The sequence below is a fragment of the Sceloporus undulatus genome, chromosome 5 (assembly GCF_019175285.1).
Source record: "Sceloporus undulatus isolate JIND9_A2432 ecotype Alabama chromosome 5, SceUnd_v1.1, whole genome shotgun sequence".
In the NCBI taxonomy this organism is placed as follows: domain Eukaryota; kingdom Metazoa; phylum Chordata; class Lepidosauria; order Squamata; family Phrynosomatidae; genus Sceloporus; species Sceloporus undulatus.
This window is the reverse complement of record NC_056526.1, coordinates 97,219,648-97,236,297: the sequence shown is the minus strand read 5'-3', so window position 1 is coordinate 97,236,297 and position 16,650 is coordinate 97,219,648. Positions and strand designations below refer to the sequence as shown.

Genomic DNA, 16,650 nt, shown 5'->3' with positions numbered 1-16,650 from the left:
CTCAGCCGTGTTGGCCAATGGCCTGGGATTCTGGGAAATGGAGTCCAAAAGCCCTTGAAGAACACAATGGTGGGGCAAATCTCCTCAGAGTTTGGGTTTCAGGGCGGTTCAGGGAAGGTTTCCGCCTTCTGGGAGGGAGGCCCTGGGAGGGGAAGGGCTAGGCCTCGCTGCCCATCTTCCGGCCCTTTCCTGGGCGAGTGAGGGAAACGTGGGGCTGGATTTCCTCCCTGGAGTGAAGGACGATAGATGGTAAGCGCGGGCTTCTCGAAAAGTGCCACACTGGAGAAAATAACCCGGTTTGGGACCGCTTTAACTCTTTGCCTGGCTCCTTGCTATGGAATTCTGGGAGTTGGAGTTTGTTGTGGGGCCCAGAGCTGGCCCCTGATTCTGAGCTCAGTACAGGCAGTTCAGGAAGGCAAGTGACACTTCCCTGTTTGTTAAGAGAAAGGGAAGATGGCTTGTGCTTTTCTCTATGCTGTTGGAGAACTTTTTTAGAGTATATTTGGTACCACAAAATCTTGTGTAATGGGGTCTTACAGTGTGCCTCAACAACATGTGAAAGGGATCTGGGAGTCCAAGTAGACCACAAGTCGAACATGAGTCAACAGTGTGATGCTGCAGCTAACAAGGCCAATGCGATTTTAGGCTGCATCAATAGAAGTATAGTGTCTAGATCCAGGGTAGTAATAGTGCCACTATATTCTGCTTTGGTCAGGCCTCATCTGGAATACTGTGTCCAGTTCTGGGCACCACAATTTAAAAAGGATGTTGAGAAACTGGAGCGTGTCCAAAGGAGAGCGACCAAAATGGTGAAAGGTCTGGAAACCATGCCCTATGAGGAACGACTTAGGGAGCTGGGGATGTTTAGCCTGGAGAAGAGAAGGTTAAGAGGTGATATGATAGCACTGTTTAAATATTTGAAGGGATGTCATATTGAGGAGGGAGCAAGCTTGTTTTCTGCTGCTCCAGAGAACAGGACCCAGAGCAATGGATGCAAGCTACAGGAAAAGAGATTCCATCTCAACATTAGGAGGAACTTGCTGACAGTAAGGGCTGTCCGACAGTGGAACAAACTCCCTCTGAGTGGAGTCTCCTTCCCTGGAAGTCTTTAAACAGAGGCTGGATAGCCATCTGTTGGGGATGCTTTGATTGAGAGTTCCTGCATGGCAGAATGGGGTTGGACTGGATGGCCCTTGCGGTCTCTTCCAACTCTACGATTCTATGATTCTTTCAGCTGATTGATGGCTGCTTCAGTTAGCAATAGGATGGCAAGTATACCTTCTTCACTTTATATATATCCTGAAGGATGCCATCTTCCCGCATTGAAGCCTGGGAGATGGGAGTACTTCCACACAAGAAAATAGTTTGGGCCCTTTCTCTCTGAACCTGGAAGAAACAGTGGGATGCTCGGTATGCTTTCAAACTGATCCCATGTATATAAGTTCCAGTGAGGGTCAATGTGATGTAGTGATTTGAGCGCTAGGCTACAATTCGGGAGAGCAGGATTCGAATCTCCACTCAGCTATGGAAACACACTGGATGAATATGAGTAACATCTTGAGACCATACTGTCCAATTTCATATGTATTGGGTGTTCACAAAAAGTACAAGCACCTCTGCATTCTTTAGAACGAATAGTCCTGAGTATATCCCACTTCGCATGCAATATTGTTTTCATCTGTACGTTTGACCAGAGTCTGATCCTTTTGTTTGGCTTTGATCGTTCTGCTTTTTAAAAGTAATTAAACACATCTAAAATGCCACGACACCGCATTTAATTCTTTTAATTTCTATAATTTTCCCGAAGGTGATCAAATCTGACAGCCTTTGAAGAAACAGTTATCTGTCAAGATGGTGGTTTTCACCTGCAATGCCTGTGGAGAAGCAGTGAAGAAGGGGCAAGTGGAAAAACATGTCAATATCTGCCGGCACTGTCAGTGCCTTTCTTGTATGGACTGTGGCAAAGATTTCTGGTAGGTAGAACCAGACTTTTAAGTCATGATTGATTAGATCAGTGATTCCCAATCTGTGGGTCGGGACCCCTTTGGGGGTCGAATAACCCTTTCACAGGGGTCACTTAAGACCATTGTAAAACACATATTTGCCTGTAGCAATGAAAATAATGTTATGGTTGGGGTCACCACAACATGAGAAACTGTATTAAAGGGCCACAGCATTAGGAAGGTTGGGAACCACTGGATTAGAAGAAGTTCAGTTGCATTGAAGCTATTAGTCCTTCTTTACTATTTGTGAAGTTCAGTTGCATTGAAGCTATTCAGACAAAGTCCTTCTTTACTATTTGTGTATATAATGGCTATGATGGGATATAGATTCTGAACTGTAAAGTTTGGATGTGGCTAGTTAGAAAACTGTCAGATGTATCTTTTTCTAAAACGATCGTTTAAGTTATTCTGTGGACATTTATCCACCAATCAAATGTCAAAGTTCAACGTGGATGACCAAGTTTGTTTATTTAAAACATGTCTGTATAATCTCCCAGGCCCCAAGAGCTCCTGTGGTGATTGACAAATGAAAGCTATTGAATTGTACAAATATGAACTATTTAAAAAAACTAATTAAAATGCTCTTCTGAAATGCTTAAAAGCGGTCTAAAATACAAAAGCAGTCTTGAAATACAATTTTAAAACAGTTTAAAGCAGCAGTTTCAAAAATTAAAATCCACGTGGAACAGCACTGTTTTGGCTGCCCACTGGAAGACTTTGTAGTATCAGTGCACACTATGTACATCTATGCCTGTTACAGACTGCCCAAATAAAGCTGCTTCGGGTCTCTTTGGAGGTATGTTATTTAAATGATGCATGGGTCCTAAGAGTCCAGAGGTCATACCAAAGCCACACTCCATTCCTAAGGACTGGAGTGCAGCTTTGGTGCCGCTTCCGGATTCTTAGGATGCAGGCATCGTTTAAACAGCATACCTCCAAAGAGATCCGAAGCAGCTTTATTTGGGCAGTCTGTAACAGGCCATAGATTTTCATGCTAAGCAAGCACTTTCTTCAGATACAAATTTGCTTAAGGAGGAAATTTTGTAGGGACTAGAATATTCTTTATGTACAGTATTAAGAGTTTGATAATTATGTTGTCATATGTATCAGAAATCTGTACAGAGTTCCCACTTAATGTGCATTTTAAATTAGTGGATTAAGCACACTTAGTCATATACTACATGTGATTTTAATGCTGTGGTGCTGAATCCCTGGAGCCACAGGACAAATCAGAAGAGCTCTTCTGGAGATTCTGTAATGTTGGAGAGGGGGACCTGACACTGGATTCCCCTCCAGTTTCCAAGTGCCTTTTTCCAAGGTCAGAAACCACATGTTTTGAGTTTCGTAAACCCAATTTACAGCATCATAAAGAGAGGGGAAAATGTGCTGGGGCATTTAGTGGAAATAGAGCGGAAGCAGGTCCACTAGATCTCTCAGTTGCTCCAACAACACATAGAGAAAGTTGGACACTTCCAAGGACTACTCTTAACACTTTCCCCTCAAATTGCATCCAGAATGAGTAGGGCAGACAGGATTAAAGCTAATTATATAAAATGTCTGCAGAGGGAAAACAAAGCTGAAAAATGGCTCTGCCTATACTTTCACATTCTGGAAGTACTTGGCAGTGTTTTAGCTTGAATAAAGTCACCAAGAACACCATTTCTCAATCTTCCCTATAAGAGTCTACTCTAAGCCTCTTAATATCACAAGATTTCTGAGATATATATATATGATTGCATAATTAATGTAATAGTTCAGCATTAATTTGAATCTGGCATCTCTTTGGTGAAACCACTGTGAGCCAAGGGATGTTATAAATGATGATTAGGACTCGCCTGCTATAATGTGTTCTCATCACTTAGAGGTTGAACCTGTGGTTCACATTTAGAAATGTCTCAGTTTTGGTGAAGATATTAAGATGATCTATGCATTCCTGAGATTTTAGAACTGGTTTCTAGTTGGAGTTTCAGTTTAGGTAGACATTGCCCCCCCTCCCTTTTAATGTACATATAAGACTTATCTAATGAAGCTATACCTAAAAGAATCCTGATCTTGGTTGGATATACTAAAATTACTTCTATAATAGTTGCTTAACATGTGCTGTTCTTAATGTTTAAGGGGTGATGATTATAAATGCCATGTGAAGTGTATAAGTGAAGACCAGAAGTATGGTGGCAAAGGTTATGAAGCCAAAGCCCACAAAGGAGATGCCAAACAGCAGGAATGGATTCAGGTAAAACACATAAATACATATCAAAATCACATTCAGTTTTAGTTCATATGTTATTATTTTTCTAAGCTTTCTGCTGGTGGTATCTGCAGCAGATTAAAACAGTACAAGAATAAAAAATGTATTTAAAATAACTAAATTACACTAATGCCACAAACAATTATTTATTTACAGCTACCAAAACTTTAGGAGAATAGGCCACCTATGGTCAGTACCAGACTTTTCTTGTTTGTTTATTTAAGTTGTTTTATAATTGAGAGAGATTGATTCTGAACACACATCTAAACTCTGAAAGAGGAGTCATTTATTATTATTATAACCTTTCTTTACTAACGCGCTGTAATTTAACAGCGCTGTACATACAATCTTTTTGATTAGACAGTTCCCTGCCCTCAGGCTTACATCTAAAAAGACACGACACAAAGGAGAAGGGAGTGGTGGGTGGGAAGGGGATGAGGTCCAGCAGTCTTCTCTACCTCCCGAAGGCCTGGACCACGGCCTGGATCTGGAGGGAGGAGGGCTCGGCTTCTTCCAGGCAGGCCTGTTGGAGCTAGCCTGGCTCTCTCTCCCTCAAGATGGAGGATGAAGGGAGGGCTCGTCTTCTTCCAGGCAAACTCTGTGCTGGAGCGATGGCGCGCGCCCCCATTTCAAACAGGACCATGACTGACCACCTCAGCTCATAAATGTTTAGATATGGGAATAGGCAGATAGCATGTCCTAATTCTAGTCTTTTATAGGCCAAAAGCATAACTTTGAATAAACTGGAATCCAGTGTAGATTTTACAGTATTAGTGAGAAAAATTCTCATTTTGGCATGTGCATGTATATAGTCTGCCTGCTGTATTTTGAAGAATATGAATGTTTTTTTATAGGCAGCTGATGTGTGACAAATTGAACATGCTTTTGCCAGTAGAAGTCATATCTGACATACTATATGGCTTGGGCCCAGGGTACTTGGAGGACCGCCTCTCCCCATACATTCCGCCCTGCACACTCAGATCTGCTGGGAAGCAATTGTTATGTGTCCCAGAGGCAAGATATTCTACCACCACTCAGAGGGCCTTTTCTGTCTCGGGCCCCATCCTCTGGAACTCGCTTCCGGACGAGCTCCGCTCGGCCACCTCCCTGGAACACTTCAAAAAGGGGCTTAAAACTTTTCTGTTCCAGCAGGCTTACCCCTAACATTCCATGTTGCCCCCTTCTCTCTCCTCATTGTTTTTGCAATTTTGTGCTAGTTGGGAAACTTTTTAGCTGTATTTTAACTGTTGTAAGATTTTGTATTTTCTGTATTTTAATTTTGTTGTATATTGATTGTATTGTGTTTTTGGCTGTTGTGACCTGCCTTGATCCCAGGAAAGGCGGGCTAAAAATAAAGCTTTTATTTATTATTATTATTACTAGTCAAAGTCGGTAAAGGCATTCTGAGTTACAGGTGCCATCCAGATATTTGTTAGTGATTTCTGAATTCTAAAGTGCCTCTTATATATGAACTTGATTCTTAAGATGGAGTTTAATACCCTCCAAAGCAGACCAAATACTGTCTTGATGCTTTAAGCTCTTAGGATTTATTTATTGGTCTTCCAGAGTTCAGACAGTTAATGAGAAATAATTTTTCATTCCATTTTCTGGAAAAAGTGCACCTAAAGGTTTTACGTGGACCAAGGTGGGGGAAATATGGCCTTCCAGGTATTAGTGCAGTGCAGCTCCCATCAGCCCTAATCAGCATCGGTAATGGGAAAGTGTAATGGAATTTGTAGGCCAGGAACATATAGAGGGCCACAAGTTACACACCCTGATTTAACTTCTAAAATGTATGGATCCTGTAGCACTCCATAGCTTATAAGCTGTTGTGCAGTATGAATATACAGAGTTTTCTTCTACTTATATGATCGAGCCAAATTAAGTAACTGTTATAGCCAAAAGTAAAATTTTCTCTCAGTATCATTATTTACAGCCACGATAAACACTGTAGAAGCAATATTCATTTAAACTGCGCTTTTAAATTAAATTTGCTTGACCGTTAATGTTTTTGATCCCTTGCCCTTTTTCCTGTACCCTCTGAGCAGAGGAAGTGGAACTATGTTAAATTGTAACTTTCCATGTTTACAGTATAAGTGTTATGGTATACTACATGTTTCAGTGTCTCAAATTTACAATTTATTTATTGTGCTTCTGCTGTAATCATGTCTGTTTTCCTTTGCAGAGGATTCATGAAACAATCAAGAAAACAAACATGAACCCCAAAGTTCGAGAAATTTTAGAGCAGATGTATGCCTATGATAATATTCCAAGAAAAAAGAAAAAGTTTCAGGTATGTTGTTTAGGGATAAAACTATTTAGACTGAACTTAGATATTTTGAAATGACTAGTGATAAAAGTTAAGGAAGAAAGTGCAAGAACAAGATTACAACTGAACATAAGAAAACAAAAATAATGACCACAGATGATTTCTATCACTTTAAAATGAGTAATGAAAACATGAAAATAGCCATGCTCAGTTATCAGTCAAAATGGAGATTCTAGTCAAGAATTCTGAAGAAGACTGAAACACTGCCCCTTTGCGCTGGCTTGGGGGCAGTGTCAGAGCATGATGTTTAGATGCCACATGCTTTGACGCCTTCCCCAAGCGAACATCACACAGCTCCAGTGGCACAGTGTTTATATGCCGCATGCCACAGGAGGATTGTAAAGCTGCAACAGCAGCGGAAAAGCTGGCTTTTTGTCGACTCAAAAAGGAGCAGCATTTTGCCACCTCTTTTTGGGCTGGCAAGAAGCCGGATTGGGGCCACAATGTGTGGTTGCCATGGCCCCAATTCACCTTTCTCAAGGGCAGCTTGAAGCTGCCCCTTCAGGGCCATCTGTTTCAGCCCTAAGACTTGTGAAGGGTAGCTGTGAGAGAATTAAAAAGGTCCTCACGTATAAAGATATATCATTAAATATTAAAATCAGGAGATTTCTATGTATGGAAATAGAAACTGGACAAAAAAGAAAGCTGACCAAGGAAAAACATTTCGTTTGAAATGTGATGGCTGGAGGAGAAGCCTGTGGATACCATACATGGCCAAAAAAGAAATACATTGATCCAAAGATAAATTAAACATGAACTCCCCCTAGCAGACAGAATGACAAAACTGAGCTATCATAGTTTGGATAAACGTATCGTGAGATGGCATGTCTGATTGGAAAGATGATAATGCTGGAAAAGTGGAAGGCAGTAGGAAAAGAGGAAGGATAGACTCAATCAAGAAAGCCATGGCCCTGTGTTTTCAAGAACTGAACAGGGCTGTTGATATCAGGCTATCTTGGGTCCAAAGCACACTGCAGAAATAATCCAGTTTGAGACCACTTTTAACTGTTCTGATTCAATGCTAGGGAATCCTGGGAGCTATAGTTTATTGTGTCACCAGAGCTCTCTGACAGAGAAGGCTAAATGTCTCATAAAGCTACAGTTCCCAGAATTCCCTAGCATTGACCCAGGGCACTTAAAGCGGTCTCAAACTGGATTACTTTTTCAGTGTATTTTGGACACAGTGTGTCACAATTGCAGGGTTGTTGTAAATCAAACCTGACTTGATAGCACATAACAGCAAAACAAACAAATCTATTGGCAATTTCCAATCTTTTCTGCCTAATCATAGTTCTCTTCACGAGTTCTTTCAGCACATAGGATGAACATATGGGGGGGCAGAGATGACATTACCCTTACCAGCTATGTTTATGTATCTGCAGAGGAATGCCTATGTATTATCATGAACCATTGCCTATGTAAAACCATCCCTTTACAGGTGGATGCACTCAATTTGCCTTCCCAGATATTTAGTAATTGCTTGATGTGCCTCTATAATAGTCAGGCTTTATGACATGGAAAGATTTATATTGCAAATTTACAACTCAGCTCCTGCAACTGTTGTCAGCTTCTTTAAAAGGTATGTGAATACAAGTGGATGCAGCTTCCTGGTGAACTGAGTACTGCAGAGATGACTGATTTGTTTTGTCAGAAGTGGGCCCTACATTATAGTGTTAAAAGAGAAATTCTGCTCTTTTCTGTTTAAATAGAACTGGATGGCCAACAGTTTAAAAATACACAGCACCCCTCTGCAAGACCAGGTGTGGGATATTTTTTCAGAAGCTACGAGAAAGGTAGGAAAATCAGATGTTGTTGATATGCTTTGGCTGTACTAGTTGTTGGTGAGTTGCAGTCAAATTCTCTGACCTGAAAAGAAAGCACTATTTAAAACACAAGGCAAATGACCACCGTGGACAAAGTGGGGGAAAAAAAATAAAGGCAAGATGTTTATATAGTGTAACAATAAACTTGCACAAGGCTTTTTTGGCAGGCAGCTCTCACTTGGCATTTGGGAAGACATTCTATTCCATAAATTTCAAATCCCATCTTCAGGTCACAAGCTCTTATTCAGGTCACATGAATAATAAGTTAATAAATGATGCAATTTATATAAAGCAAATAACGCAAGTGTCTCTAATTAAGTTTTTCAGCAAACAAGCTTGATTTACTTGACACATGGAAGGGGAAGGAGCCCACCTATTTAGTTACTATGGGCCCATACAGACAGGCCAAAATAAAACTGCTTTGGATCACTTTGGAGCTATGATGTTTAAATGATGCATGCGTCCTAAGAGACCGGAAGCTGCTGCAAAGCCATGCTTCAGTCCTAAGAACTGGAGCACAACTTTGGCACAGCTTCTGGCCTCTTAAGATGTGTGTGTCATTTAAACAGCATACCTCCAAAGTGACCTGAAGCAGCTTTATTTTGGCCTGTCTGTTCTGGCCCTGAGTCAGACTTTCCTTGACTCATGTTTCTCACATTCCATGTTCCTATAATGTGTGTAATACAGCTTCAGACAAGCTTATTTTAATTTTCAAGTATGTTATTTGACTCTCCTTCTGATTGAGTTCTGTTGTGCCTTTGACCATACCTCTATTTTTATTGCCCTCTGTTCTGCCTTTTTAGCTCTCTGTTTGTGTCCTGTATATTGTCTCCCTCCACACAGTACCAACTAATGTCATTACCATTGCCTCTGAAAAATTCTCCAAATTCTCTGCCCAGTAGTTGTTTGTCACCCTAATACTTACATCAACTTTGTTCTAGAGTCTAGACTAAGAATGAATATGCTTTGCCTGGCCCCTTCAAGTCCAGCCCCTCAATTCATCCCTCTTAAGTCCTTTCAAGTCCCTTCATTTCCACCCGGCCTCAGGTCCTCTCTCCACAGATCCATACACCTCCTCAAGACTTAAGTCCTCTTATGAGGAAGAGGAGCCTATGGATCTCCCCATTTTACCTATGGTCCATGACTATTCCAGATGAACAGATACATATGACACTGGATAAATGGTACTACCCTGTAATTTGAACATTTGGTGTAAATGTCTGTCCTCCCCCTTTTTATTTTATTTTTTACTGAGAAGCTTCATGATGCTGAAGTTTAAGCCCCATCATTCTTCCCAGCAGGAAGTAGTTGAAAACTCATCTGCAAACAATGAAGTTGTACCAACACCATCAGAGGTAAAAACAGAGAAATGTACAAAGAAAAAGAGTAAAAAGGAAGAGAGAGAAAACATCAAAAAGAATGAACAATCAAGTTTGCATATTGAGCAAGAAAGCAAGGAACTTATAAAAAGCAAAAAGTCTAAGAGAGACGTAGTAGAGGGCGTGCATAAAAAAAAATCCAAAACCAATTATTTGAAGATGACCAAGCAGCAGGAAGCAGTTATTTCATCTGACATGGAAATGAATGGAAATAGCCCTGATATCAAAGAACCAGGAGCCAAAGGAAAGACGAAAAAACGCAAACGCAGCCAATCAGAAGGTACAAAAATTTACACTTTATGCTGTTCCTAGAATCTTGCAGCCACAGTTGTGTTTTAAAGGCTAAATATAAATGAAAGCAAGACTGAGACTTTAAAAAACAGGACTGATCTTGCTGTGGTAAATTTTACTTTTATTGCTGGGAGGTAAAATTGGGATGGAGTTGAGCTGTGGGGAACAAGTCTGGGGATTCTTTGTCCTGTCCATGTAGGAATATTGAGCAAAATCCTATTACACTTTTTTGCTGTTGTAAGAAGCTTTAATGAATGGCCAGGCACAGCTGGATTTTGTAGTTTCATTTGATGAATATAGAATGTAGCTTTAATTGATGTTTCCAGTTTGATGGGCTAAAAGCCACTCTACAGCATAGTGGTTATTTGATTTCTAATTATTCTGTTGCTGGATTTCCTGACCCCTTTTTTCATTTTATTTATGCACCCCTCAATAGATGTAGATGGACTTCCCACTACAGAAAAAAAAGCGAAAAATTCACAACCAGAAGAAAATGAAGATGAGCATCAAGGTAGTCTTAACTTGGAAATTTAGCCATATGATATTTGCGGTGATAGAAATATATCAGATGTCTCTCTGTGTGCATTGTGATAGCACTGGAGAGATGTAAGCTGCGCGAGGAAATAGTTCACTTACTTTGGAAGCTAATTACTCTGAAGCAATCCTTGCCTGTGCATTAACTGCTTAACCTTCCCTTTTGGGGCAAGCTTCTGAACAGTGTGGTGGTCTTTCAGCGTTGTTGAGTGAGAAAGTTGGCTTACAGCCTCACCTCTTTCTGTAAAATTGGTACTGTGACTAGCTGTGCAAGTCACAACATTCATTTTGCAAATGAGTATATTTGTATGGCATTCATTTTGGGGGGTTCTCATAACACTTTCTCAAAATTTCAAATGTGACTTTTGGAAGGATGGTATCCCTGGTTTGATCTGCTCTCTAATAGTGCATCTGGATATGTTACTTTTGATGTATTTTATTTAATATGCCACCTTGTGACAGCTATTCCTAAAAGGCAGCCGTAATTACTGTTTAAATGGAAGATAATTATCTCTATGGTCTCTTTCTGTTTCCTTCACCCCAGTGTAGTTCTTTTTGATTTCCTTGTTTTCCACCAATTTCTCCCTCATATCGCAGCCCCCTCATGCCACATAATGTCCTCTTCTGAGGATGTCCTCCCTTCTCAAGAGGGCACAGATAGTTGCAGAGAAGAGGGAAATGGATTTACATAAGCAGATGACTAGCTCAGGTGTAAAGCTATGCTGGCATTTAACTTTTTAGAAACAGTTTGGGACAGCGGAGGTGTTTGTTTGTTTGTTTGAGTAACTGGTATATTTTCAAGGGTTTTTTTTCCCAAAGAGTTTTTGTGTCAGAATTATGTAAGGATTTTTAAAATCCTCTTTTTATGGTGGAAGAATAATAAATACTACACTAGTATTCTTAATGCTAATGACAGTATTTTAGCCTTAAGAGAATCTAAGTGCAGCCACATTTTAGAGCTTGTCCACATGAGGAGGAAAGCCCGACCCCCCCCCCCCAAATGTGGCAAAAACAGGTGTTCCCTCTGAACAATAGATTTGCACTGGATTGTGGGGATGGAGGGGGGGCAGGCAGGACAGGTTGCAACCTGCCATTTAGCAGTGTCTGGCAGTTTCCTTCCTGCAATGATATTTACTAAGGTTTTCCTCACTTGCAAGGCACCACTTCTGGTGGTGCCCTCTGAGAGTGCACCTCACAAGTGGGGAAAACCTTTGTAACAATCTTTTATGGGATGTCTCAAGGATGGGTGCAGGGCAGAACAGATGGAGAGTCCATTTGGACCTACTCCCTCAAATGTAGACAAGTCCTTAGTAAACAAATAGTAGCTAGTGAGGTGGTGTTTGTTTTCAGTAGTAAATTGGACTAAATGTATTGAAATACTGCTTTTAGTTGTTGTTGTTTTTCCTTTTTACACAGGTAAATTCAGGTGGAAAGAGACCATAAAAGCTGTCCTGAAGCAAGCGCCTGACCATGAAATATCAGTTAAGAAATTAAGGAAAAAGGTATGAGGACACTTTTATAAAACAATAAGCAAAAAGGTTTTCATGGCAGGCATCCATAGTTTTTTGTGGGTTTTTCGGGCTATATGGCCATGTTCTAGAAGAGTTTATTCCTGACGTTTCACCAGCATCTGTGGCTGGTATCTTCAAAGAATGCTGGCATGGAAGAGAATCTTCCTCCTAGAATCTCCTAGAACATGGTCACATAACCCAAAAAACCCACAAAAACCAATTGTTTAATTAACTCCTAATTGGTGTGCACTATCCAAAGCATGGGATAGCCCATTTGTCTGTCTGTTATTTGTAAACTGTGTTAGAAGAATGGCAACATTGCTTTTAACTTCAGCCTTGAAAATCAAATCCAGGGTACAACCTTCTTTGTACAAGTTGCAGTAATTTTGCAGGGATATGAGCTACAGAGGTAAAAATCAATGAATCTTCTCTCCTTCTTTTCCATTAAGGCCTTTGTGCCTTCTATAAAGTTGTTCCAGAAAACTGGAGCCATGTGACTCTGCAGAGACCTATGAAATAATGTGATCTGCTACCTGTAGCACTATCAAGGCTATCACCATCATTAAATGATGGCTTGATTCTAGTCTAAATAAAATACATGTATAATTTAGTTACTACACTTAGACCTATAGTCAACATTTAATAAAGTAAATCAAGTGGATCTCAATGGGTCTTGTTTGTAAATGATTACATTTAAAACTGAACCTGAATTTCACATTTTATTTTAAACATTTATTTGCAGCTTTTCTACTATATGTATAGTTGATGTGGCTATATGATGATGTATTGCTATATTCTAAATGGTGGCTGTAATTCAAAATAGTTTAACAATAAGAACAAAAGTAGAAGAGTCAACACCAGTCAAACAGCACCAGAATTTTATGCAAAGAGATGTTTTAAGTAGACCCCACTACAGATGCTGGTGAAATGTGAAGGGAATGCCACCCACCTCAGCTTCAAAACCCAGAATCCTTATTTCATATGTGGGAAGGTTGATAGGAATAGCTAGCCACCCCCTGACCATTTAAAGCTGTTTCTGCTGGCTGGTAAGCAGTTTATATACACTGGCAAAAAATAATTGCAGCTAAATATTCCAGGAGTTAATCTGGTTGTGGAGCTGAATTTGTAGATTACTCCCCCATGCTGGAAAGAAGTAGTAGCTCATGCTTGCATAACATGATTGCCGTTAATATGTGTAATTTCTTGAAGGTGGATGTTTGGAGGAGATTCATGTCTGATTATCTAAAATTTGCCTGAAAAGCTTGAAATATAGCATGTTTTCTTTTTCTTCTTTTTGTTTTTAGGTTTTAGCCCAGTATTATGCTGTAGCTGCTGATCATTATAAATCTGAAAAGGAAATTCTGGCTCTTTTTAATAAGAAAGTCAGCAACAATCCTAAATTTAGAGTTTTAAAGGAAAAGGTCAAACTCATAAAATAGCTTTAGGTAAATGATCCAATTTTATGTACTGTATCTAGTTTTGTCAATAGATATGGAAATAGTTTAATGAGTACATAGCAGCAAAATTTAGCTGTTCTTGATTGTGAATTTCATTTCTTTCACTTACCATTTATATTGATTAAAATATATTTTTGTAAAATGACAAAACTCTATTAAAATCTTTCCAATATTATTTATAGAGACTTGCATTTTCTGTTATAATTTGAGAAATGTTCAGTTTGGTCTTCAAAATCAGTTAATATGTGTCCCATACACATTCAAATGCATCATAACATATTCTGAATCATTAGGGCCCTACTAATGATGCTTAGGTATCATTGAAAGCATTCAGGAGTAGCTGTGTTGGCCATTTAACAAATACAAACATCAGTGATACCGTTATTGGCCAACCAAAATGCACAATATACTTGTTGCAAGCTTTCGAAGCTCCATGGGGTTCTTCATCAGGCAAGATGTTACAAGTCAAAAACAATTGGAGATGTTAGTCAGATGCTTGCATGTTGTTTCAGTCCTTAGTAAAGATGTTATGATGGAGAGGATATCTTTTGCAAGCAGCCTCCTTCTCTTTCTGGCCATGTGACAATAGGGAGATTTCCAAAGTCCAGGGAATGTAAAGTCCATTTACATGTCAACAGGGACCCCTCTTTTTCAATCCAATATGTCTTCATTCCAGTAAGGTCACAGACCTCTTTGTAGGCAGAGAACAACGGATTCCTCAAGAAGTCTCCCATGTTTTTGCATCAGGAACATTTTGGTGGTGTAGAGGTAAAACATGTGAATTCTGTCCAAATTTAAGAAGAAAAAAATTGTTTTACTTCAGTTGAAGTCCCAGTGCACAAGCTACTCTTCATGGTTCCCCCGTTGCAGTTACAATGCGGCATGTTACAATTGAAAGCAGTAAGTTAGCAATGCACTTGTTCCACTGATTTGAAAGTAGCATTCACTACCACCTTGTGCATAATACAGTAGTGATGTTTAACACTGAGTTAGACTTAAAAGAAATGATTTGAGGAAATGAACCAAATTATTGTCTCTGGTAATGTACTGTGTCATCATTGTGTCCTAAATGAAATACATGCTGAAATTCTCATACATGCTAAAGTCCAATACATTCTATTGGCTCTATAGGTTCTATTACTTTAATGAAGATGTTGCACAGGAGGTACCATATTCAGGCTCGGGATCAATTTTGGGGGGTTCCTTTAAAGCAGTGGTTCCCAACCTGTGGGTCGGGATCCCTTTGGGGGTCGAATGACCCTTTCATGGGGGTCGCCTAATACCATTGGAAAACACTTATTTAATTACAGTTATGAAGTAGCAACGAAAATAATTTCATGGGTTTGAGTCACCACAACATGAGGAACTGTATTAAAGGGTCACGGCATTAGGAAGGTTGGGAACCACTGCTTTAAAGGGTGAAAGTAGTAATTTAGACACCTGTTCTACAAGCCTTGGCCTTTCTATTCAGCAAGACAGAAAAACTAGTCCAAAAATTGTAGAATGCAATTCCACATTTTATTAAATCCTGGCATCGATTCTCCTGTCCTGTGTGATTTTGTGTGTCTTTGAGAATAAATAGAACACTGTGTTGATGACACATTGTGAGACTTCATAAAGTCTCTCAGAAAAATGCTCAGCCCCAAACACCTCCACCGTATGGATTAAGATGGGTTGTCATTTGTATGCACTGCAAATAATTGCTTCTGCTTGTGTTTACAGCGTGATGATTTGATTGAGAATATAAGAAGATGCACAACATTCTCATTAAGTGGAAAACTATTTCTGCCAAATTGCAATAAATGGGAAGAATAGTTCATTGAAATTGCAAATGCTTCTGAAAAGCAGATGGTGGAGCTGCAGACCTTTCCATGTTTTGCTTGCCTCTGCAAAGTACTGATACCGAGTGTTGGTTAAAGTACTGCGCCTGCATGCATGTGTTTGACAACAAAGGAGAAAAAACAGTTTGTTGTAGCAAGAACACTCACTATGGCTTTCATAAGGTTCATAACTTTGTAGCTTAGAATTGGAGGAATTCTGTTCCTCTTTCGTCCTTCTACTGGCCTGCCTTCTGCCGAAAGCTTCCCAATATACAAAAAGACAATGATGCTAGGAAAGGTGGAAGGCAGTAAAAAGAGAGGAAGACTGCATGCCAGGTGGTTAGACTCAGTCAAGGAGACCACAGCCTACAGGACCAAGAGGCAGAGGACAGGGAGTCTTGGAGATGTCTCATCTACATGGTAACCATGAGTCAAAGTCGACTCAAAGGCCGTTACCATCATAACAACTTTAATGATGGTGAAAGGAGAAACAAAAAATTGTTGGCTTAATTAGAAAAAATAACTATCCATTTCCTTTGTCGCTATTGAGATTGAATAGGAACAAGATCTGCAATTTTAGATTCTCATTATAGAGAATTATTGAAATATCTATTGTAATGCTCTAACCCAGTGATGGTGAACCTATGGCACGCGTGCCAGAGGTGGCACTCAGAGCCCTCTCTGTGGGCACATGTGCCGTCACCCCAGCACAGAGTTTGCTAGAGTTTGTTACTAGAAAGCCAGAGGGACACAGCACTTTGCAATAAAGAAGTGGGTCTTGGGTTGCAGTTTGGGCACTCGGCCTCTAAAAGGTTCACCATCACTGCTAACCATTTGCTCATAATGTCTAGAAAAGAATGATCATAGATTAATTCCCACAGATTAAGCCCCTAGCTTTAACCTGGAATATCCATCCTTTGAAGATCATATCCCTTGAGCGTCATATAAAGCTAAATGACTTTTTGAATTTTTGAGAGGACCTTTGAATCTCAAACCCTTGCCTTCAGACTACGTGCGTTTACACAAAGATGAGAAAATAAACTTCTGATGAGAAATGAACAATTTTCTTTATTTCTTTTCTTTATTATCTGAAATGTCGATTACATTCCTTGTTTGAAGAAACGAAATGTTGGTTTTGAGCAACTCTGAGGTTTCTCAGTGAGACATTGCACCCATTAAACCTGCTATCCCATGTAATAAACAAAGTCAGAACAAAGGAAGCTAGTTCCTGGGACAATTTAGGAATGTTGATATA

General features: G+C 39.8%; 1 protein-coding gene across 4 annotated transcripts; it reads left to right on the top strand.

Moving 5' to 3' along the window:
* The first annotated feature begins 35 nt into the window (after positions 1–35).
* LYAR (Ly1 antibody reactive) lies at positions 36–13,750 on the top strand. Of its 4 annotated transcripts, none has more exons than XM_042469899.1 (9): positions 36–249; positions 1,808–1,973; positions 4,122–4,236; positions 6,437–6,544; positions 8,290–8,373; positions 9,702–10,062; positions 10,510–10,584; positions 12,024–12,109; positions 13,423–13,750. In XM_042469899.1, exons 2-9 carry the CDS (start codon positions 1,852–1,854, stop codon positions 13,555–13,557), a joined length of 1,086 nt encoding a protein of 361 aa, XP_042325833.1. In that variant the 5' UTR covers positions 36–249; positions 1,808–1,851; the 3' UTR covers positions 13,558–13,750. The 4 variants fall into 4 exon arrangements, with proteins under 4 accessions (XP_042325833.1, XP_042325834.1, XP_042325836.1 ...); XM_042469900.1 differs by having other exon boundaries at positions 40–249; positions 9,705–10,062; XM_042469902.1 differs by having other exon boundaries at positions 41–249; positions 10,516–10,584.
* Positions 13,751–16,650: the final 2,900 nt, after the last annotated feature.